Here is a 24634-nt window from a genome sequence, read left to right on the forward strand (position 1 = left end):
GAGAGCCTACCTAAGAGTGTATCTTGGAGCCTTAGAGCCTACCCAAGGAAATACCTTGGGGCCTCAGAGTCTACCCAAGTGTTACCTTAAGTCCATAAGGATTTACCAGCTTGATCAGAGCTGAACCTCCATACTCCAGAATCCTACCCAGACAATATCTCAATAAATCGATTGATACAGTAATCTAATAATTTCCATGATCCATAAATCATGCATAATTATATTTTATAATGAAAACATGTAACCAGAGAGCACATATCATGTAGACATAGTTCATAAACAATCAACAGTAAAATAATAAATTAGTAAATCATAACATTGAGCTGATAAAAGATTCAATAATTTCAGAAAATCACATATCAAAACAGATAAAACAATCATATAGCACATAAGGAACACACTAGAGGATCTAATTATTTTCCAGGGGTACTTGGTATTTATCAGGTAGGGAGCTGTGAAATTTCTGCAAACTGATGGGATTTCAGAACGAGATCTCTATAAAAAGGGAGTTTGATATCTAACGGATTTATCAGTCATTCGGGAAGTGATTTATCAAGATCATATGGTATTCAGATATATCAGCAAGGTATTCCAGAATTGTTGCATAAAAATTTATTTAGGATTCATACATTTCTAAAGTAATTATATCAATAATGCTTATAAGGGCATTTTAGTCATTTAATTCCTGAAAAATTTGATAAATCAATTTAATAAGGGCATGAAGTGATTTACAGAATTCCAGATTTCAAACATCTTAACAGGTTTTCAATTCTAATCGCACTGTACAATTTCCCAGCAAAGACGACACTTATTAATTATGTAGGTAGATAAACTTCACGACTATTCATTTCTTAAAATTATTTATATTTCATAATCGAATTGATCATCTTCATAACCCTCTTTGGATGAATCATGAGGATAAAAATAGGTATTTAAGTAGTATTTATTTAATTCCCGTATTGTAATAGTATTAAGGATGATCGACCTACTTATATCGTACTCTAAAACCCTCATGGGCGTTACATCATTTAAAGCTTCAACGGTATCTTCAGAAGTTATCTAAAGACATTTGCTTAATCCAATTCATGAGGGTATTCAAATCATTATAGTATTCGAGGTAGATTTATTCATTCCAGAGCTTAAGGGTATTTAGTCATTCCAGGGCTTAGGGGTATTTTTAGGTTATTTTACACTTCAGGGGTATTTTGGTCATTTTATAGTTTAAGGGTATTTCAGTCCTTTCCTTCCATCCATTTTTTCCATTTAATTCAAACTTGTCATTTATTTTAGTCATTTCAAACAATTCTGACAATAAGAGTACTTTTGATGAGTTAGTCTTCAGGTGTATGCTCATAAATAAAAAAATTCTAGGTCTAGTGCATTCTCAGAGGTTACGAACTGTTTATCAGAAATCTTTCGAACAAAATAGGAACTTAACAGTTAAATCATTCATTTATCCGATTAGATATGAATTTTTAGGGTACTTTCTCAATCAGGGTCAATCCGGACTATTTTTACCTCTCAAGGGTAATTTCATAAATTCTCATCTAGGTATTTTCAGTGTTTCAATTTTTAACAAGAGTAATCAAATTTTATGAGGTTAAATGCTTCATTGGTTAATCACAGAACTTGGAATTGTTCCTTATAAATCTTCTATTTTCTTATACGAGCCATCAGAGTTTTATTAAGTTGCTTTTATTAAAAGATATTTCTATGTCGTTTTTTATTAAAAGATATCGTTTTGATCAATAATATTATTTATATATCGTTTTACTAAAAAAATTTCTTAAAATAGTATTACTAACATACTATTGTCAATTTGGGATCTATAACCCTAATAAATACCCTAACACATTAGCTTTTTCTAATTAGTCCAACATCAATTAAAACTTAATCATTGATTATTTACACATACATAACACATATTTTATCTAATTATTAAAGTCAAATTAATATTTTTAATGAAAAATAAAGATCAATTAATATTAGGATAAAGTACATAAATGGTCCCCCTATCATAGGTGTTGTTTTTGTTGAGTCCCCTGACTATCAAAAGATACAAAATGATCCTCTGATTATAGGATGTTGCTTTGTTGAGTCCCCCTGACTATTAAAAGTTATAAAATGGTTACCCGACTATTCATTATGTTCCAAATTTGTCCTTTTTCGTTAAAAATTGGTGACGGTCTAAGTTGGATGTTAATTTGTTATAAGAGATATGATAAAATATGATCTCAGATTCTCAAACGGATATCATATCTCAAACATCATATTAACATCCAACTCAGATTACCGTCAATTTTTAACGAAAAAAATGACAAGTTGGAACATAATGAATAGTCGGGTAACCATTTTGTAACTTTTAATAGTCGATGGACTTAACAAAGCAACATCCTATAGTCAAAGTACCATTTTATAACTTTTAATAGTCGAGGGACTTAACGAAGTAACATCCTATAGTCAAAGCATCATTTTACAACTTTTAATAGTCGAGGGATTAAACAAAGAAGTATCCTATAGTTGGGGGACCATTAATGTACTTTACCCTTAATATTAATCATATTAGATCATTTTAATGATTTAATTTTTTTAAGATAATAAATAGCATAAAATTATTTATTTATTATATATGTCACATTCATACAATCTAATATTAGTTTATTTAATTTTGATATTAATTTAAGATCTAACATCAATAGCTCAGTGGTTGTCTGGTAGAGTGTTAGTCTCGAATGCCAAAAATAGGAAGTATGGTATTTATAAAACATAGAAGAAAACGTCACCACCAAAGACAGTTTGGCCGAGTGGTCTAAGGCGCCAGATTTAGGCTCTGGTCCGAAAGGGCGTGGGTTCAAATCCCACAGCTGTCATGTTTCTTAACCCTGGATTGATCAAACAAAGGAAATTTTTAAGACCTCCACCAGCATAATTTCTTTTAATTTCTACATGGACCCAACCAATAGGTTCGAGACGAAACCGTTTCCAGGCAAGTATTGCAACAAAGGTTGTTCCACACTCGAGTCCCTCGTGCTGTCCACAAGCTTATGGGGCGAGTAACTCCAAGGGTCGGAGTCGGTACACGGACCTAAGTGCAACGGCTCGAGCAATGATTTTTTTGTGACATAAAGCCCTGTTAAGGGATGGAAGATCACTTTGTGCAGTTTGGCTTCTGATAGACCCGGACCTGCATATGTCATTGTGGAATAACAAAAGATTTGCATAGAATTTTCAACTAACATCGATATCGAACGTAAAGGAAGTGTTATATGTTGGCTTATCCCGGAAAGGAGATTGGAGAGTTGAAATTCTTTGTAGGAAGCTTGAATTTCTTGTTTCGCACCAGTTATAATTCAAGACTCCGTAGTATTCGTTTAACCCTAAAACACCTTCTCTCAAATAATAGCTCCCAACAAGTGTCCACAATGCCCAATCCAGGTCAAGTTCAGCTGCCACACCCAAGAAGCAGTTCATGTAGTTATTGTCCTAGGCATTGATTCCTCTTTGGTCGATTCCAAACTCGCTAACGAACAACGGGTATCCTTGATCAACCAAGTACCCTGATGTCCTCATCACGTTTCTTGCCACTCTGCAGCACACTTCGTTCTGGTTGCCGATACCAATGCGCCTCGAATACTAGTTTCCCGTTGACTGTGAGTTTTACCGGTCATTTTGGATGAACGATAAGTCCCTATCGTAACACAATCCAGAGAGTATGACGAGAACATTCGGATTTGCCGAGCGCACTGCTTCTGCCCCTTTCTGCATGTACTTATACCAGTCGTTTACATTTTGTTTCTGGCCTCAAAGCTTATTCCTCAAACTCATGCCGACCACATTGGTAACACAGTTGAACAAGGTCGCCATTCGAGTCAGCCTGGTGATACATAGGTCCGGGTTGAAGTACTTGTCGCCGAAGAAACCACTGCCATCAAAGTTGCTGCAACACCAACCGGGGGTGCTTATGTGATTGCCAAGTATGACCATCACATTGTTTTCCCCTAAGCTTACCACTGCCTAGATATCGATATAAATATTTTTATTTTATAATATAGATACTGTTTTATTAATGTAAAAGTAGATTGATAAATAATATAGATTAACTTTAAGATAAATATTGTCTTCAAGTTATTGGTTTGCTTGAATAAACCTTAATTAATCAATGCCGTACAGATTAAGATAACATTAATGATGATATCTAGTTGTTTCAATGCTATAGTTTATTTGAGAGTGGGGTCTTTTAGGGGTTCACCTTTTCTTCTTTTCTAGGCAACCTAATAGTGGAAAACAAGGACTTGAATTCTGTTTTTCATTACCTGATAAGCTTTGACGAGAGTAACGTTGACGATGGAAGGGTTGTTGGCTTGGATTCCGGCGATGGATTCGAGGAGGCCGAGTCTCTGAAACGATTGTCGAACGGTGAGGGATGACAACGAGTCATTGGTGATCAAATAGCGTGGCCAAGTGAACCTAACGCAGTTGAACCCCATTGACACAATTTTCTTGGCCAACGTATTCACAGGCTGCCTGCTGTGCCCTTCGGCGAGTATCGGTTCGAGGTGCGACACCCAGTTTACGCACACTAGCTTAATGCGTCGGTTTCCTTCATCGACAATCCAACGTGAATTCGTCGATAGAGGGAGAGACGCGACAATGGGAAGGAATAGGAAGAGAAGGAAAATGGGCGAGGAAATGAAGCTTCCCATGGTTTTGTCTTGGAGGGGTTGCATTGGAGAACTTGAGTGTCTTTATATAGTTTGTGTATATATCGTTGTCAATTACAACAGCAAACACACAAGTCGTTTTTGGAGGAAGACTGAGCTTTTAAGTATTATTATTTTTATATATGTATTTTTATAGAGGAAAATATGTAAATCGACCTTTGATTATAAGGTATTTTTGTCGAGTTTATTGATTACGAAGAATTTAAAAATTATGGTTAAAAAATAATAAATTGATTATTTTTTAAAGAGATTGAACTAAATAAAAGAAAAATAAAAAGAAGAGGAATAGTTTAATAATATTTTTAGAAAAAAAAGGACACCAAACAACAATAAAAACAATGACAAAAAGGAGACGACAATCTAATAGACACAATAAGCTAAAACATTTTTATTTGTCATTGTTAATCGTCAGATCAATTTGAAATCGAATTATGTTGATCTTTTGACCAAACAAAATATTCCCACAAATGGAATTGACCGATGACCGCTCCATTCAACAAGAACTCAACTTTTGTAGTAATTGTCGATTTAAAAAAAAATTAGGTTTTTTTTAGAAATAGACTCCACATCAACAGTTTCTAACAACAATGATCATGATGAAAACAAATTAAAAGTTTAGTGATTATAATACAAATTCTAAAAATTCAATAATCAAAATAAAAACTTCCTAAAAGTTCAACAACTATTAATATAGTACAAGTTATTATTTTATCAAAAGAGTTTGATTTAAGCTACTTGGAACTTTTATGTTAATTAGAATAAAGTTATAAATTTTAGGGTTTAAGCTTGTAAAATTTTAAAGATAAAAACATATTATTAACAAAAACATATTAAAAACATATAAAAATTTGAAGTTTTTAAGAGACGATCATCCGTCGGTCCAACTTTGAGAAACAGAGAAATCTAAATGATACATCCCCACTTCTGCACTTAGGGTCTCACACACACGTTTTACTTTAGGATTAATATATTATTATGACTGGTGCAGTGCCTTTGGCACCCTTTCAAGGCAATGCATTCCCTTTGCTTTTCCTGTAGGCTATGCCATGTATGTGCGAGGGTCGGCAAAATCACATCCGTATTACGGGTCGAGTGATAAAGAGTTTAGTATTTATTAAGATATAACTTAAAAGAATATGTTCTCTCTTGAATGAAATACGACACAGTTCAATCCGACTTGATTTTATTTTAAATATCGATATTAATGGATTTCGGTTTGATGCAATATCAGAATCTCTTTCAAAATCTTGAAGATTTTGTTCATATAAATATTTCTTAATATAAAGTTCTAATTAAGAAAAGAAAAATATTATCTCGATCTCATTAATCACAAATCTCATCATACGTAAAAAGAAAATCTTCAAATACGGAAAACCAAAGAAGCAGCAGCAGCAAATAACCAATGCATTGTGTACTGTGCTCTTGTTTGCCTACGAGCCATGGTTCGTAGGCATGGACGTGGCCTGAGAATACGACGTCGGCTTTGTACCGGACAAACCATGGCTCGTGCACTACTGTCATGGTTCTCCATCCATGTAATGGAAGATGTAGTTGTTATACCACGGGGAATGTATAAGAACTATCAACCATGGCGTTCCGTTGCCGTTAACTAAGGGGTGTATGGCTTAAAAGGTTCATTTTCACCCTGCAAGAGGGACCATAATCATGTTGTTAACAAAGGCTAAAGTAGTTGGAAATCGAAACTGTCACGAGTCGGGCTGGGTCGTGATGTATGATCTAAAAGTTCTCTTTCGAGGTCCTCCAAGCTCTGATGCCGAAGGTTCATTTTTTGGTACTTCGGCACCGTTTACAAGGTCCGCCACAGGCGAACTTCAGAAATCTTCGTGCTGAAAATCGGTACACTTATTAAAGCAAATGACCCTTTCTACCAATCCTCAGTTGGCTCTCAATTACCTTCATGAATAGGGATGGTTATTTTTGAATTGCCCGTCTAGCTCAGTTGGTAGAACGCAAGGCTCTTAACCTTGTGTTGTGGGATCGAGTCCCACAGTAGGCAATTCATAATTCTGATTGCCGGAGGTCTTCCATGGAAGCTACTCTCAACCTGGCGTTGGGGGCAACCTACTATCTTACCTCCCCTCATCCCGTTACATATGAGAATATGGTCATCTAATTAATAGGGATAGTTATTTTGTTTTGAATTTGACAGTTCTGATTCGCTTGAATATTAGGGGTGATTATCGAACGAGTTAATCGCGAGTTGGATGGAGTTCGATTCATGCTCGTTAAAAAATTTTGTTGTTTAACTTAATTCGTTGCTCGTTAAGCTCAAAAAAATTTTGCTCGACTCGTGGTCGTTAAGAAAATTTGTTGCTCGTTAAGATCACCAATTTTTATTTTATTTTTTAATTATAAATAAAATCTACTAATACTATATAGAACTTAATATAAACATAAATTAATAAATTTAACCAAAAATTATCAAAAGAGTGTACGAAACAAATTTAAAGTCTAAACACCAAAATAACAATTTATTGATATATTAAAAATAATAATTAGAGTTTGATTTTTTGGTGTAGTAAAATAATAATTTAATATTTTTAATTATTTATTAAAAAAATATATTATTAATTTTTTATTATCTATTAGTAAGTTAGTAAATTTTTGAATGAAATATTTTTTTAAGATAACTATTGAAAAGTTATAAAAAAATTTACGAATTGTTCGCGAACTTATCGAGTGGAGTCAGATTTCGCTCGACTCAGCTCGTTAAGGTCTCGAATTGAGCTTGAGTTCGACTCGAGTCAACCTGAATCGAGCTTTTACGGAGTTTTGATCGAATCGAATTCGAGCTGATCACGAGTTACTCAATTCATTAAGCATCCCTATTGGATATAATATTATACTTATTATTTATATATTTAGGTCCTCTTTTACCTAATAAAAGTGAATTATATATATATATATATATATATATATATGTCAAGTAAGTGTAGGTTTTAAAATAATATATCATTTTTAAGTTCGAGTTGAGTGTGTATAACTTCAATTTTTTAATTGAGTTCGGGTAGGTTAAAAATTTGATCCAACCCAACTTATTACCATCCTATACATGAATTCGATATCGTTAATTTGGACATTAACCCTAAATCCGAATCAAATCAAAATCTATTGGATTCAGAAAATTGCTATTAATAAAAGTGTTAAATATTAAATACAATAAGAATCTAATTAAAAATAAAATAAGATACAATTATCTCTAAATATATGTGAGATAATTATAATATTACGTTAGTCCGATTGAATTAAAATTTTCACTTTAAATTCAAACCTAATTCGATTGGCTCCATTTTTAAAAAATCCGACTAAACTCGAACCCGAATAAAAATGATAATTGAGAATGAGTCACTGACTTATGGTGTATTTTATCCGATATTATTTTTTAATATTCCAAAAATATACCATCTGTCCCCAACGCAATACTCATCGAGAGAGAACTTGAGAAAGGCTAAACTCAACCACAGTTATAATTCCAACCATAGTTAATCGACCATTGTCAAGGGAAGAACAAAAATACTAAACAAATGAACGGTCCAGATTAATCCACCGGACAGATCCAGCCGCTCCCCTGAGAACCGAGATTAAGCTTGATTATTTCCTTGCTCAGCTAAATTACGATTCGTAGGAATTGTTCTCCTCACAGATTCGATAAGATCTAAAGAAAATTTAGGGTTTCTGTTTAGCTGGAGATGGAGATGGAGATGGATTATGTTACCGAGTTTCCTCATATTCACATGGATCGACGTCCCATGAAGAGGCCTAGATTAGCTTGGGGTTTTAATCAACCTCAGCAAAAGGTAGCTTTTTTTTAGCTTATTATCTTTTTCAATGTTTTGGAAGGTTAATTTACTGTCTGCTCCGTTAAATTCCCTGCTGGTTTGATCTGATCATTAGCTTAACTATGCGAGATTTTCGCAGAAAGGTGAATCTTTCATCTTTTGGGAGGTTATTTTTTTTGTTTTTTCAATTGGTTTTCTGGGTAAATTGATGATTCTTTTCAATTACTGTGTGGGGATTGTGATAACATTGAGGAATATTAGAAGTTTTCTGTTAACTTTTTGATCCTTTTGATTTTATGCTGTAATATTCATTTTTTTGTATCTCTATTATTATTGTTAGTGTTGATTATCTGAAACTTTATTTCACATGAAAGTTTGTTAACTTGAGCCTGCCGGGAGATTTGTTGCTCATGGTGAGACATCAAAGTAGGAAATTTGATGGAAAGGGGTGATAAGTTTTTGAATTACTATTTATTTTGTGGAGTGTGAATGGAATGGCTGTGTGTAGGCTCAGTCATGGGTGTATAATGGACAAGATGTTGGAAATTTGACGAGCTTTGGGCCTTCAAGGGCTCACCCAGACCACACTTCTCTCTTTGAAAAGGGATTAGATCAAACAGTCTCTCCCCCATGGCGAGATGATGACAAAGATGGGCATTACATGTTTGCACTTGGAGAAAATTTAACTTCTCGCTGTAATTACATTCACCTATTGAAGAGCTTAATTCCGCATTTTGTTGTGTTCTATGGGACTGTTTTATGATCTATTAGAGACTAGATGATATATCTGAATATAAACATTGTAGTATTGCCTCTCTTTCTTTTTGCCATTTTTCTTGATTTTTACTTCCTGAAGGTTTTTTTTTTGATTGATTTTAGAGATTAGCCCAGCAATGAAATTTCATATTGGTTTACAGTTCTATTTTTAAGGATGCTTAAATCTCTTTTATTTCATCGTGCCATAAATTTTTGGAGTAGCTGGACTCTTTTTAGAAACTACCTTCCTAATATGGAGAAAGTCGATTTTTAAACAGCACTAGTTCATTTTCTTTGCTGTTGCTTTTTTGTTCTATTCCACCTCCTCAAACTAATTCTCATTTTTAGAAGGAAAGAAAGGAGGGGGGAAATCTCTTCCCGATCCATGTACCTTCAGAATCTATCTGTGTTTTAGAAACCCAACATTATTACTTCCCTTCTACCGTCAAACTGTTTTTAACAAGATATATATCAACTTATTTTATGTGCACTACTATTGTTTCTTCCCAAAATCGAACCTTTTCTTACAGCTTATGGTTTTTGTTTTTGCAGACAAGATCTACCGAAAAGTTGGTGAAGGTAGTTTTTTACTTCATATCTTGTTATATTTGTTCTGTTGATATCTTTGTTAATGTCATTCACGGGCGGCTATTCATTTTTTTTATTCTACAGGAACCTTTGGTCAGGTTCTGGAATGCTGGGACAGGGAAACTAAAGAGATGGTTGCCATCAAAGTTGTTTGAAGTATCAAGAAATACAGGGAAGCAGCAATGATGGAACTTGAGGTACTTCAGTATCTTGGTAAACATGACAGGAATGGTGGTCGGTGAGTGTTAAATAATTATCTCCATTTTGTCTTGGCTTTTATGTTACCTTTGTCTCATTGGTTGAACGGACTTATCTTTTGCAGCTGTTTTCAATTACTCAACTGGTTTGATTATCGCAATCATATCTGCATTGTAAGTGTACCATCTAATCACAGTCTTCTTGCAACATTTTGAATAGTTTAGGAGTTAAGACTTGTATGTGGATTTAAATGTACTCCACAGGTATTTGAGATGCTTGGACCGAGCTTATACGATTTTCTTCAGAAAAATAATTATTGCCCCTTTCCGGTTGACCTTGTCCGGGAACTAGGCAGACAACTTTTGGAATGTGTAGCATGTGTGTAGATATTACTCCTGCCATCTCTCCTTTTCTTTTCAAAGTTGGTGGAAAGTAGCAACGGTTTTCTTGAGTTGCACATTCCGTGTTTTGCAATGAGAGAATTAGTTGCTGCTCCATTTTGGCACTTCTTTATTATTATTCATTCATTTATACATTTGGTAGTTTATAGCTTTATCTGTTATTACTTTATATGCGGACATTTATTTCCCTTGACGTAAGATGCACACTGTTTAGGTTAAGACTACTTTTTAAATAGTAATAATTGCTTTCATCCGATTCTTATTTGCTTATGTATGTTAATGCAGTTATACATGATTTACGCCTCATCCATACTGACTTGAAGCCCGAGAATGTACTCTTTGTTTCTCCAGAATATGTGAAAATACCTGACGAGGTATATTCAGTGATCTTTGCCATTTTTTATTTCCCCGTTGATAATTTTTTATGTTGACAACACAATCTTTGTCTTTGGCAATCAATTGCTTCTTCCTACCAAGGACGGGAGGTGTATGATGTTTATATCTAACAATCGTACTCTGTTATTTTCTTTGCTTAATCTATTGCAACAGGTTATGACCTGTTCGGCAATAAGGGAAACATGCTACAGTAGGTTACCAAAATCAAATGCCATCAAGGTTATTGATTTGGGTAGTGCAGCATATGAACATCAAGATCACAATTACATCGTCTCCACGAGGCACTATCGAGCACCTGAGGTTATTCTTGGTACGCTGGCATTATCCTTTTCACTGCCCTCGTGTTATCCATCTGTAAGACATTGTGTGAGCTTATCTATCTTTTCAGGATTAGGATGGAGTTACCCATGTGACATGTGGAGTGTCGGTTGTATCTTGGTGGAACTTTGCTCGGTACGTTTATTGTTTAAAAGTATATTATTGAGAATTCCATTCTAGATGGCAAGGAATGGCCCTAATATTGTCGTATACAGGGAGAAGCCTTGTTTCAAACACATGAGAACTTGGAGCACCTAGCAATGATGGAGAGGGTTTTGGGTCCTTTGCCCCAGCACATGTTGAAAACAGCGGAGTATGCACTCTTTTGGATATATATATATATATATGTATATATAACATTCTCATCCATAAAAAATATATATAACATTCTTATGGGTGATGCAAAATTTTATATTGTTTTTCTTATTAACTTAATGTGCAGTCGACATGCGGAGAAATATGTCAAGAAAGGTAAGCTGGATTGGCCAGCGGCTGCTACCTCTACAGAAAGCATTAAAGCTGTTCTAATAGTGCCTGCTAATAGTGCCTGCTAAGCATGTATATTGATGGTAGGCTTAGGCAAGAGGGGCTTGCTGTTGGCGATTGAAAATACTAAAACTCTTCTTATTGTAAGGGAAGACCTACACATGAACATATATGAAAAAAAGTTACTTCATTGACTTAAACGCATCATTAACTTTTCATTTTGTTTCGAGATACCTCTAAAAATTTTTTCGTCTTTGAAATTTACTTTATTCGCTCAAAAAAGTCAACTTTGTTAAAAAGAATTGATAACCAATCAAAATATGCCACATCATTACCTAATTTTTGCTTATTTAAATGCAACATTATTTCTTAGATTACGTTATTTTACGTTAATTGTGTAGATTATAATTTTACGTTAATTCTGTTAAAAATAATAAAAAACACGTCTCGTCACCACATTTAGTTGCTCTCAATCTTTCAGAGGTTAAAAAACAGTTCAGGAAATACACTTAAACCTGATGCTGGTGCTATTAATCAGATCCCATTCTGTGCTCTTAAGAAGCCCACAGTGGGGCCAAGGGCACTGCGTCTCAGGGCCCTATACGACCAGCCACTCCTCCCCGAGCTATCTGCTCGACTCCAACAGTCGTCTTTAGACAGCTCCGCCTTCTTTGCACTCAAGGCCTCGTTAATTTCGTCCCACACATTTACTGCACCATTAGCTGCTAAAGTACATGAAAACTTTACCCGAGTTGCAAATCCAAATAACCTGATATTTAACACGCTGTGCTTTATCCGTACCTTGTGCAGTAGGTGCGGCTGATACAATGGCTGCTTCCTTGCTACCATTTGGCTGTCTTGTTAAAACATCCCGATCCTGCACATGATTGTCATTGCTGACATCGGCAATTGTTTTTGTGGTATTTTGATTGCCATGCTTGACAAGGCGGACGTCAACTAGAGAGGAATAATCTATCTGAGAAAAGAAAAAGAAAAAAAAAGGCTACATTTGTAAGCTTCCTGCACTCTGGAAGAAAGCATAAAGGCAACAAGAATAAAACAGCAGCTGGGACACAACAGCCCTAGAGCATAATTTTTGCAATGAACCTTAATTACAGATACGTGGATCCTAAGATATCATGATTCCATTTATGATACTCAACGGCAATTACAGACATTCCCGGTCCTTTAACCAACCTACTTCACAGGCAGAGGAAAACAAAGGGATCCCTCATCAAATGAGGAATGTATAGTTCCAGTTACATACCTCTAATGACCCATCTTCTCCGTAAAGAGATGTATCTGGTAGCTCAGAAGCCTCCTGATCTATTGTCTCTTCAGAAGCAATTGGATATCCTGGCACCGGTATCAGCTTAATCATGTTGGATTCAGCATCATAATGTGATATTTCTCCAATCTATGAGCAGAATTAAGTAAATAAAAAATTCAATGCCAATAAGATTGGGAACTATAAAATAACTAGAGTTAGATAAGAGCATTACTCGGAAGGAGCAAAGCTCAGGGGTCCAAGTTGATGATAGCTCAATTAGGCGATATGCAACTAAATCTCCCTCCTGCATTTAAATATATATAACGAAAAAATATTGCTTCTATCTCTGAAGAATATTAATACAAAATAAATATATGGTAAAACAAAATATACCTTAGGCGAGATAGAATAGGGCGTAAGCTTGTCAAAGTCCATGTCATCAGTTACAGTGGCGTTTTTGTTATCATCCATCATTTCAGAACTCACTTGACTAAAACTGTTATCATTCCTTTTCGAACAAGGAGTTTTCTCCATACCCCATTTTTGACCCTTCTTCTTGCTGGTTATTCCATTCCATTGAAAGATTTTCTGGCCATGACCAAACAACAAATTTGACATCAATGAAAACATCACAGCCATCTGAATAAGAAGACTTGAAGGAAAATGACAGTGCATCTACAAATAGATGAACCAGATTAAGCAATATCTAAAATAATGGTTGTGAGAACAACTATACACTTTTAGGAAAAAGAAGGGAATGCTAAATTAGTTCTATTTCCCTCTTTTTCAAGTAAACTGTGCACCTGAGAATAAAGGAAAATGTTACGCGGATATATTCAAGATAAGATAACCATCTAATGGAAATAATCTCTGTGCCACCATCACTCTGTCCCCTGATTCCACTGGACAGTACATCTCCTCAAAGCAATTTCACAACAACAACAAAAAGAGGAGCTATGGTGAAATTCACAAACTATAAAAAGAAATACCAATAAAACATACCACTGGAATTTGACTTTGTTGGACAGCTTGTTCTGCATCTTCTGGAAAACAATACATGTCAGAACATTGGAAAGTGGAAACCATTTCTCAAGCTTTATGTTGTAATTCCAGAATGTAAATCGCTTATATCACCCAACTAAGCCTCAAAAACTAGAAAGATATGGAACCAATACCTTCTTCCAGGGGCTCAAAGCGAATGTGTCCTGCCCTAACTACTATTGGAACCACGTTATCCTCGACATCATTATTGCTAATTGGTTGTCGATGCTCTTCTGAAAATTTGAGGTTCTCTTTTGCAGGTGATTGCTGATCGTCTTTTTCATGCATCTGTTTTGATTGCAGCTACAAATCAGATCGAACATAGTTATCATCATAGTCAATGATGTAGGAGTTTCTTTTTTCTAAAGGCATACAGGTATGGACAATCAAACCATACAAATGCTTTATTACTTTACAAAATTTATTGCTTACCAAACAGGGAAAGAAATATTGCATACAAATGTCTGCATGCATTCATATACGAGAATATGTAAGCTGTAACTTTTAATTTTCACCTTAGTATAAATGAAAAATCACACCAACTCTGAATTACATCCATGTCTAGTTTGCTCATAAGCATATAAATCCAAAACAAGAAAAAAAGTATATTACTTGGCCATCTATCTATGGTAAACAAGAAAATTTCTGAATCATTAACTTGAATCATTCGTGTGTAGGCATTATTTCTCTATTGCTAGAACTGCTTGTCTAAAGATCAAAAAAGGCCCAAAATAACTTTACAATATTTCTAAAGACTAAATTACCTTTTCCTTTTCAAATTTGGCCTGCTCCCTCAACCATCGCCTTTTAGCCTTTTTGCGCCGTGCACTTCTACTAGGGAGCTGGACAGTAAGAATTTTTTTTTTTTTGATAAGATTTTCAGGCCTCGTTAAAAACCCCCTTCTTGATTAATAGAGCTTGTAGAGAAGCTCCTTAATCAGCGGAAGGAGGAAAAGAGTGCCTTAGGATTTTATTGAACAATAAAATTACATAAGATACAACCAACAATACAACCGACAAAACCACCCCAATAGAACCAAATAAGCTGGAAACACCCATAAAACACCCTAACTAAAAACACAAAATCAGCGAAAACAACACTAGTAATCCCCTTACAAAACACATAAAATCCAGACACCACCCTAAACAGCCATCAACAACTTTACTGACTCAGCCTATGCCTTCTTTAGCTAAGGCATCAACCTATAAATTGGATGTCCTACTAACCCATCTAACAACACCTTCAAAGGCCTTAAACCTATGAGCAATATCTTTAATCAAGAAGGCATATACAACAGGACATAATTCATCCCCCTTAATCCAATCCACAACCACCTTACTATCACTCTCTATAATCAGACGGTCCTTGATCCTCTGTCGATAGTTTGCAAAGAAAGACAACCCCATAAGAATAGCCTTTAACTCCATCAACGTAGGAGGTCCCGGACCAGCAGTTTCCTTGAAATAGCCTATAGTAGAACCTGAGGAATCTTTTAGAACTCCTCCTAACCCGCTTTTCTTCCAATCCCTTGTAGTGGCATCATCAACGTTTAATTTAACAAAACCCAAAGGAGGAGGAGACCAAAGTAAAGTAGGAGAAATCTGAGTAGAGCGAAGAGAAAACAAGTCCCCAAGAGAAGGATCGGAAATGAGTGAGTCCTTAGGAATAGACACATCTTTATACTTTGCTAAGAACCAAGAAGCAAGCCTAAACCTTGCTAAAAAGAATAATTCTGCCTTATCAAACTTCCCCCCTTCAAACACCACAAAATTCCTCATTTTCCAAGTGGTCCACAGAACGACCCCTGGAATAAAAGGCCAAATCAAAGAGTTAGACTTTAAACCATCCCAAGCTAGAAAGAAACTTTTAGCGTCCGCTGGTAAAACAGAACAAATCCTCCAAAAACTTTAAAACTTATTCCAAAGGGACCACACCATCGAACAAGAGAAAAACAAATGAGAGGGAGACTCATCCGACATCTTGCATAGGGGACAGAACACATCTTCAATTCCTTGAACACCTCTTTTGACAAGTTCAGTCCTAACAGCCAGCTTCCCATGAGCGATCTGCTAAAGAAAACACTCTACTCTTGGAGGTAGTAGACCTCTCCAAATGATCTTCTTCCAGAAAAAGACCTCCTCCGATCCCAAAGTCTCCAATGAACCTAGATTAACAACTAATCTAACAGTAAAAACCGCATCTCCAGTACCTTTCCAGATCACACGATCAGGAAATTCCGAAGAGAGTGGAAATTTTGTAATGATAGCTAACAAGTTAGACTATTGTTCAAGTTCCCAGTCATGAAGATTTCTTCTGAACTTGACATCCCAAGTCCAAACGGAAGAGATATACTCCCCAAATTCAGATAATTTCCCAAACTGATTTAAGGAAATAGAAAATAGTCTCGGAAAAATGACATCAAGTGGATGATCCATAAGCCCAAATATCTTGCCAAAACCGAATATTTTTACCATCACCAACATGAAAACTACTCATGCTTCTAAACTTAGTGCCAAAGAAATCTTCTTTAAAATAATTATTTCGCAGTGATCTCCAAATCCAGGATACCTTAGGTGGAAGCTTACTGTCCATAGTTAAAACTGAAGAATCGAGTCTATATTTGGCACAAACAACTTCCCTCCAAACTGAGTCCCTATCATTTGCAAACCTCCAAGTCCATTTCCCCAAAAGTGCTCTATTCATCAAGTTAAGATTAAGATTAAGAAATTAAACAGAAGGATTGATTGTGTTAGAATTGGAATAGGGATAGAGCAATAGGCTAGCAAGATCGGTTGACAAAACTGAAAATTATGATATTATCAAGCAATTAAGAAAGTAAAATTCTAAATTCTGAGCAAGGAACATTAATCATCAACATCTAACAATGTTATGTAGCATGAATGTGTGCATTAGGTAACTGCATGGCCTGGGTTTATTGCTCCTGCTAACAATCGTTCTGACTCTTCATGGAAAAAACAAACTTCATAAACCATTTTTCTAAAAGATATGATACCATCTCAGGGCATTGATGAATCTAACTAGAAAATACTAATTTATTCCATTCAAAACAATGGTGTCAATGATAACCTTTTTAACATCAGTAGTTGTCATAGGTTCATCGTCGCTCCCTTTACTAGTATTTTGAGGATGGGGGGACCTGTAAAACAGAATCAAGTGAATGAAAAAAAAAACCCTTCCACAATGCAGTAAGAGAAGCAGTGAAAAGGAATAAAAATTCCGATACGAGCATAGGAAGGGTATATCAAATTGGGTTTATTACACACAAACATTTTGGACAAAAGGTGAACCAAAACCAAAATGAGTGATATAAAAATAATAGAACTCCAAACAATATTTTAACTACATTATCAAGATAGATAATACCTCCCCAAATTGGTTTGATCGTCACTACTTTCATCAATATTCAGGCCACTTGTATTCTCTGGTTCTCCCTGTATGTCAATTGGCTTGTCCTTCTCAACAACCTTGTCATTTGAAATAACCTTTTGTTTATGAGATCTTTTCCTTTTCTTCGGACAAATATCAATTCCATCATCTCCGGAAACCGGAGATTTCTCAGAACCAACCAATTTGCTTTTCTTCTTCCTGAAAATAAATTTAGCATAAAGTCAAAACTAAAAACTATAAGCAATTATTAGAGCAGGTATCTAACAAACCAAGTAAAAGAGGAAGTTTAGTGAGATTGTATAAAGTAATTTACCTCGAGCTTGGAAGTTTATCCCGACCCTTCCTTTTCTTAGAAAACATGTTTTCGATTGGTGTGCTTTCAACTTGTGCCTGATTCTCCAATGGCACAAGTTCTCGTTCATCTTCTTCCGATTCACTTTCATATCCACCGGTTTCCTTATCAAATTCCTCATTAGCTAGAAGCTTGCCGCCTGTTTTCACAGCCAATTTTTCTACAAATTCCAATTCTTCCAAAAGGTTGAAATCATTAACACACTCGATAATCTCAGTCGATTTCCTTCCTTTCTTCTTCACACTATTTTCACAACAAACAAAAAATAACTATACAAGAGAAAGCATGCAAATTTACAAGAGCTAAAAAAACTAACCTGACAATATCTTTATCTTTTAAAATACAAATCGATTCGAAAGGAGGGAAAACAAAGCCATCCATCTGTAATGAAAAATTTATGGCGTCACAAAGCTATATATGAATAAATTAGGGTACGAACAGTGTGAGATGGATACAGAAACCTACGTAGAGGATGAGGCCGTTGGAGCATGATTCTCGGAGGTCGAAAATGTCGAGAAGATCGGAGGTGAGATCGGAGATGGTTTGATGTTGTGGTTTAAGGAGAAACCAGCTTCGTTTTAGGCCTTGTTTCTTCTGCGACTTGCTGAGAATGTTCGGATCCTCGAACACCAAACGGAGCCGTGCCGTCTCCATTTCCGATGATTGAGGAAATGCGCAGAGAAAGAAGAAACGTGAACTTTGCTGTTTGGCCTCCGTTTCATAAACCCTCCGCCGTGGTTTCGTGGTTTTTCTACTGTGAGTTAGCCACCGTCGAGAATGATTGACTCACGAGTTGTCTGAGTCCGCTCAAAAGGTTTTGGTTGATGGGTCACTGAGCTGGCTCGTGGATTTATTGTTTTTATTGGGCTGAAACTCAGTGTTCGAACTACGGCCCATATGGCAGAGGGTTGGTATTTGACAAAGGGATACAACTTAGTAAAATACATAAATGAACACTAAATTATGTTGAACTGATCTTTTGGGTCATTTAAGTTTAAGAAGCTAAAAATTAATGATTAAAATTTCCAAAATGATCATCTCCCTTTATCAAAATATTATAAAATGGTCCTTAAATTTTTTAAATTTTGTCACTATTTTATAATGTAAAATGATCATTTTATAATAGTTCATTTAATTTAGTGACCATTTTATAATTTCTAAAACTTAAGTGGTTAAACGATTATTTTAGTATAATTTGGTGAACAATTATAATTTTACCAAACAATTTTTTAGTCCCTAAACTTGATCAAATGAGACAAGACAGATCATAAGGTACTCGAGTTTGATTTAGTCAAAATTTGATCAATAGTCGATTCAAATGGACTCGACAAGTCAACTCGAGTAAAAACGAGTTACTTAATACCTAATTCAAAAAGTTCACAAACAACTTGAAAATTAATAATATTAAAATTTTATTTTTAAATTAAGTTATCAATAATATTAGCATTTATATGTTGCTTTTTTAATTACAATTTAAAGTTTTAATGTATTCAATATTTAGGTTCGAGTTTGAGTTCGAGCTACAACCGAACTAAGTGTAAGGATATTTTTAGTTCAAGTTTTTATTAGTTCGAGTAGAGTCTCAATTTTGATTTCAGTTTGATGTTGAGTTTGACAATTGCATTTATAGAATGCGTGTACATTGTTAATAGACTAACTTTAAAAAATAATGTATTATGATTATCTTAAGATATTTAAAAATAGGATAAACTATGCATTTAGTACATAAGTTATCAGTTTTGATCTGTTTTAATATTTAAATTTTTATTCTTTTTAAAATCATACCTAATGTGTAATTTTTGTTTCATTTTAGTACACTGCTGTTAAAAACTTAATAGACTGGCTGACGTGTCATAGCTCTGGTGGACAGACGACTAATCTGAACGATGAACCACGAGAGAATGACGAGTTGATCAACATAGTTCAGTTTTAGACCCATCAGACGGTGGACCATGGAAATTAAAAGATGAAGAAATTGAAGAGTTTATCGTCTAATTGGGAGATTGAGATGTTTCTTGGTGAAATAGAGGTCAAAGTCGCGTTCAGGGGTCAAAAAGTTACAGGTTGGAAAGTTTGGCTTTTATTAATCGATGGATGTGTCGGTCAACAATTGTAGATACGATGGTCGATGACTATAGATACGACGGTCGACGATTGTTGATACGACGATCGATGATTGTAGATACGACGGTCAACGACTATAGATATGACGATTGACGATTGTAGATATGACGGTTGACGAGCCTGCGCATTATGTTTTTAACGGCGGGTACTACTATGAAACAAAAATTAAACGTTAGGTGCAATTTAAAAAAAACTGAAAGTTTATGTTGAACAGATGGGCGTCTCCGATACTTCGAGAGACGGAGAGTATCCCGTGAACCCTCCACGCTTCGCGGTGAAACTCAACATATCCTCCCTATGTGCCACCAATGTCAACATAAACAGTTGGAATCACATCAACTACCTACCCAAATTATGTATTTTTTTGTGCAAGATATGTCACCTTGTTCTCAATTATTGTTCTTTCATCTTGTTGCTCAGCCTTATGATCTGCTGTAAAGGCTTCAGCTACTCCTCCTCTACTCAAAACAGCCCTGCAATCCCCCAAGTTTGAAACAACAACGGCATCACCTTCTATTAGTGCTGTCACACAGCAGGTGCCACTGACCATATCCTACAGTGGTAACATTCAACTCAGCAAGATTTGATAATTGTTAGCGATGTAAATAAATCGAGTTTGAATAAGTAAAATTGTGTTTATGTTTTTTTATTTTTGGAGATGTTCATGTTCGGTTTGTGTTTTTTTAAATCTTTAATATTATATTTGTGTTCGTTTATTTATCTTTAAAGATATTTATATTCGTTACTTTATTTTTATCGAACATATTCGTTTAACGTCAACAATTTTTAGAAAGATTTCTATATAAAATCATGCACACACGTAACTACGCAAACATGTTCATTTATATGATCCTAAATATATTCATTTAATGTTTACAAATATGTTCTTTATATAACCAAAAAAAATAAAATTACGCCATTAATCTTTTAACTTTTTAAATTCATAATTTGAATTTTAAAATTTGATTTAATCTCTATCTTTATTAATACATAAAATGTAAAAAAATAAAATAATAAATAATAAATAAATTTATAAATGAGTCGATAAATAATTTTTTTTAAATTACAAAACAAAAACCCACAAATTTTGCTCACTGGAAAGGCCGAAAAGGTTGAATTTTTTTCTTTTTACAAAACAAAAAAAGCCATTTACAAACAGTACCTTGTTCGAGTTCCCATGGAGACGAGAAACGATCTTGTGGGCATCTTCCATGAACTTACTCTTCCCCTTGACAGAGTAAACAGCCACACCTAACCGACTGAAGCAAAAGGCGTCGTCCCGTGGGGTAAAGTCTTTAACTTTGAGGGAGTTTGATTGGATTTCTTGTAAGACATTGGGGATCTCGATGGTCGGCGGCCTTTTCCGTTTCAGGGTACATGAAAGAATGTGTTGTTCGTGTGATTTCTCATTTGGCTGAAGTGGATCTGATGAAGGTTTATTGGTCATATTTTAGAAATAAAATTGAAGCAAACGGCTAAAGAAGAAGAAGAAGAAGAAGAACAAGAAGATGAAGAAGAAAGGGAATGCAATCTTGGATTTTCTCGATGTTTTGGGTTTTACTGCTGTTTCTCGAGCCGTTGGGGGCCTGGCGGAATGGGGGAGATTGGTCAAAAGCTTTGAGTCTTTGCTCGGTGGAGACTAGGATCGTTAATGTACGGTTAATCGTACCATTTAGTTTAAATGTTTGATTAAATGTTATAACGGTTATGAGAATTTTTTACTCGTAATCTAATCATTAAGAAACAGTTAATTGTTAATGGTTAATCGTTATTAACGTTTCAGTTACAGATTAACCTACGGTTAATCTATTACAATTATTTATCAATTTTTTTCATAATTCATACTACAAAAAATATATCACTTAACACATATTTACACCGATATAAATATTTATTTACGTAATAAAGAATTTTGTTAGGAGTATTTATTTACATTAATATTTATCTCTATTTATAAAATATGGTTTCGATATACTTTATTATTAGGATATTAATATCAATTAGAGTCAGTGTTTTATATGTACTCCTTATACTTCTAAATATGAAATTCAGAGATAATGTTGTATGCAATTCATATTGAGGTAATAATTAAGTTCTCTCTTTATCTTTATATCTCTTTTTCTTGTTATTCCTATTGCTTCATTTAGATAATTTTACGATAAATTTGATATTCTTAAGAAAGATTTGTTGGTAATGTAAAGAATCTTAGATTAGGTAAAGATTATTTCATTTAATTCGATTCGGTTCATGTGTACTTCTTTTAAATATAATCTTATCGTTAGAATACTTTATCATGATATATCTTTTTGTTATTAATTATTACAAAAATTTAAAATATTTTATGATCATTAAAATATATTTTTGATTAAATCATCAAAATAATGCTAATGATAATTAATTATCATTTAATTAATCCCGAGGTTATTTGGTTTGTACATTCTACAATAATATTAAATAAGCCATGTAATTAAAAAAAAGACATTTAAGCATATTAAAGGTAAATATGAATGAGTCTCAAATTTAGTATATAAGTTCCTTTCCAAGGTTAACAACTATCGCAATGTATTGGCATCATTTTTTTTTATCAATAATAGACTTGTTTCAATGTCGGTGATGATGTCGGTGTCGGTGTTGATGTCGGTTTCTGGTAAGAGCCATACGAGAATGATTGGACAATTTGGTACATGATAAATATCTTCATGATAAATTTAAACATTAAAAAATAATAAATAAATTATTCATCATTTGTTTTAATATTATTTGTGTTATTTTAAAATTTTATTATCTTTTAAAAATTAAAAAAAAAACTTCATTTTCTCCACGGAAGCTGCCCTCAACCTGACGTTAGGGACAATTTACCATCCTACCTCCCTCTTATCCCATTATATATGGGAATAAGGGTCACCTAAATTTTCATTTATAATAGAAAGATAATTTAGGTAATAAATGCATAGTATATTTTAAAAAGGATAAATTCTATGTTTAGTATTTAAATTATTAGTTTTAATTCGTTTTAATATCTAAACTTTTAATTTTTTTAAAAGTATGTCTAATATTTAGTTCTTGTTATGTTTTAGTACATCATCGTTAAAAACTTAACGACTGCATTTTTTATGGGTAAATTACATCATTCTTCACTCAACTATCTTCTCACTCCTATTTTGGTTCTAAAGTTTAAAAATTTCAATTTAATTAGTCAACTTTTAAATTACTCATATTTTAATCAATCTAATTTATTTTATTAATAGTTTTTGTGACATGACATTTTTTATTATTATGTTAGTAATTATAATTAAAAACAAATAAATTTGAAAATTAGAGAGATTAAATTAGAAGTAATTTGAAAGTTAATTAATTAAATAAAAAATTAAAATTTAGTGACCAAAATAAGAGAGAGAAGATAGTTGAGTGGTGAATGATACAATTAAATGATGTACTAAAATGAAATAAAAGCTAAACTTTAGATATGGTTTTGAAAATTTTGAAAGTTCAGTACTAAAATCTACTAAAATTGATAGTTTAAGTATTAATCGTGTAATTTACCTAAAAATAAGGATAAACTATGCATTTAATTCCTAAACTATCAATTTTGATCCATTATAGTACCTAAACTTTAATTTTTTCAAAACCTACCTAATGTTTAGTTTTTGTTTCATTTTAGTATTAAATCGTTAAAAACTTAACACTTTTAGGCCTAAACTATCAATTTTGATTTATTTTAGTACCTAAACTTTCAATTTTTTAAAAATTTAACTTTAAATTTTAAACATGAGTTCTAAAATGAAACAAAAACTAAACTTTAGATATATCTTTGAAAAAATCAAAAGTTTTGATGTTTAAACAGATCAAAATTTATAATTTAGGTGCTAAGCGTGTAATTTACCCTAAAAAATATTATCCTGTTCTACCCTCCCCCTCCCTTTGCCACAAGCTACCACCTCATTGGGCGTAATAACCGTTTACAGCACACGTGCCTTCTCTCCTTTAAGCACTGTTCATTCGACTGAAAACGCCAGCACAACCCAGTTCCTGATATTTCTACCCATTTTTTATTTTTTAATTCAATGATTAATCCTATCATCTTCCCCAAATCCCACACGTGTACCGAGTGAACCAGCCCCCTGGTTAGCACACTGGTTTCTTCCATTCCTCGTGTATATTTATGATTTCATCAAACTCGTCCCCGTACGTTGCTCCAGAGGAACAAACTTTGTTCATGTTTCATACTTCTGTCTTCCTCAGCTGGAAAATCTGAAATTCTTTCCAAGAAACCGTTCTTTTGGGAATTTTTTATTGTTCTTTAATTTATTTAACTTATTTGCTTTGGTGGGACAAAGAACACAACACCATGGGGTTGTCGAATTTCCCTAGCTCAGCCGAAGGTGTACTTCCGGTGCTGGTAGTGAACACGGTTCTCTCGGTGGCTCTGCTGAAAAACATGGCCAGATCTTTACTCCAAGTCCTGGGTTCATATTCTTCCTCGAATTTAGATATCGAGGATGGGAACCAAGTAGAAGAGACGATGAACAATGCAAAGGAGAGGAGGATATCAATAACCCAGTTCAAGTCCTTGTGCCACGACCGGTGCTCGCCGTCGTCGTCACGTGAAGGTTCGGTACCTGAAAGTGAGGCTTGCTGTGTGTGTTTGACTGGTTTCGAAGCAGACGAGGAGGTGAGTGAGTTGTCCTGCAAACATTTCTTCCACAAAAGTTGCTTGGAGAAATGGTTCGGGAACAAGCACAGTACATGCCCTCTCTGTCGATCTGTTGACTAG

General features: G+C 34.2%; 3 protein-coding genes, 1 non-coding gene and 2 pseudogenes across 5 annotated transcripts; 3 read left to right on the plus strand and 3 right to left on the minus strand.

Moving 5' to 3' along the window:
* Nucleotides 1-537: 537 nt before the first annotated feature.
* LOC120149468 (probable E3 ubiquitin-protein ligase XERICO) lies at nucleotides 538-24634 on the plus strand. Its single transcript, XM_039162241.1, has 3 exons — nucleotides 538-544; nucleotides 14830-14837; nucleotides 24208-24634. The coding sequence occupies exon 3, from the start codon at nucleotides 24209-24211 to the stop codon at nucleotides 24632-24634; it is 426 nt and encodes a 141-aa protein (XP_039018172.1). The 5' UTR covers nucleotides 538-544; nucleotides 14830-14837; nucleotide 24208.
* TRNAL-UAG lies at nucleotides 2791-2870 on the plus strand. The gene has a single exon. It is a non-coding gene; the product is annotated as a tRNA-Leu (tRNA).
* Nucleotides 2943-4704, minus strand: LOC120149507 (annotated as a pseudogene).
* Nucleotides 8391-11645, plus strand: LOC120149467 (annotated as a pseudogene).
* LOC120149465 (coilin-like) lies at nucleotides 12107-18531 on the minus strand. 2 transcript variants are annotated; one of them, XM_039162240.1, is made up of 13 exons: nucleotides 18202-18531; nucleotides 18053-18117; nucleotides 17698-17979; nucleotides 17361-17582; nucleotides 17064-17133; nucleotides 14740-14817; nucleotides 14110-14278; nucleotides 13937-13977; nucleotides 13328-13522; nucleotides 13167-13238; nucleotides 12932-13081; nucleotides 12466-12640; nucleotides 12107-12386 (listed from the first exon to the last, which is right to left on the minus strand). In XM_039162240.1, the coding sequence occupies exons 1-13, from the start codon at nucleotides 18388-18390 to the stop codon at nucleotides 12199-12201; spliced, it is 1896 nt and encodes a 631-aa protein (XP_039018171.1). In that variant the 5' UTR covers nucleotides 18391-18531; the 3' UTR covers nucleotides 12107-12198. The 2 variants fall into 2 exon arrangements, with proteins under 2 accessions (XP_039018171.1, XP_039018170.1); XM_039162239.1 differs by having other exon boundaries at nucleotides 12107-12389.
* LOC120149508 (probable protein phosphatase 2C 14) lies at nucleotides 19588-21417 on the minus strand. Its single transcript, XM_039162274.1, has 4 exons — nucleotides 21023-21417; nucleotides 20243-20413; nucleotides 20043-20155; nucleotides 19588-19615 (listed from the first exon to the last, which is right to left on the minus strand). The coding sequence occupies exons 1-4, from the start codon at nucleotides 21305-21307 to the stop codon at nucleotides 19588-19590; spliced, it is 597 nt and encodes a 198-aa protein (XP_039018205.1). The 5' UTR covers nucleotides 21308-21417.

The sequence above is a fragment of the Hibiscus syriacus genome, unplaced genomic scaffold, assembly GCF_006381635.1.
Source record: "Hibiscus syriacus cultivar Baekdansim isolate YM2019G1 unplaced genomic scaffold, ASM638163v2 tig00111005_pilon, whole genome shotgun sequence".
In the NCBI taxonomy this organism is placed as follows: Eukaryota; Viridiplantae; Streptophyta; class Magnoliopsida; order Malvales; family Malvaceae; genus Hibiscus; species Hibiscus syriacus.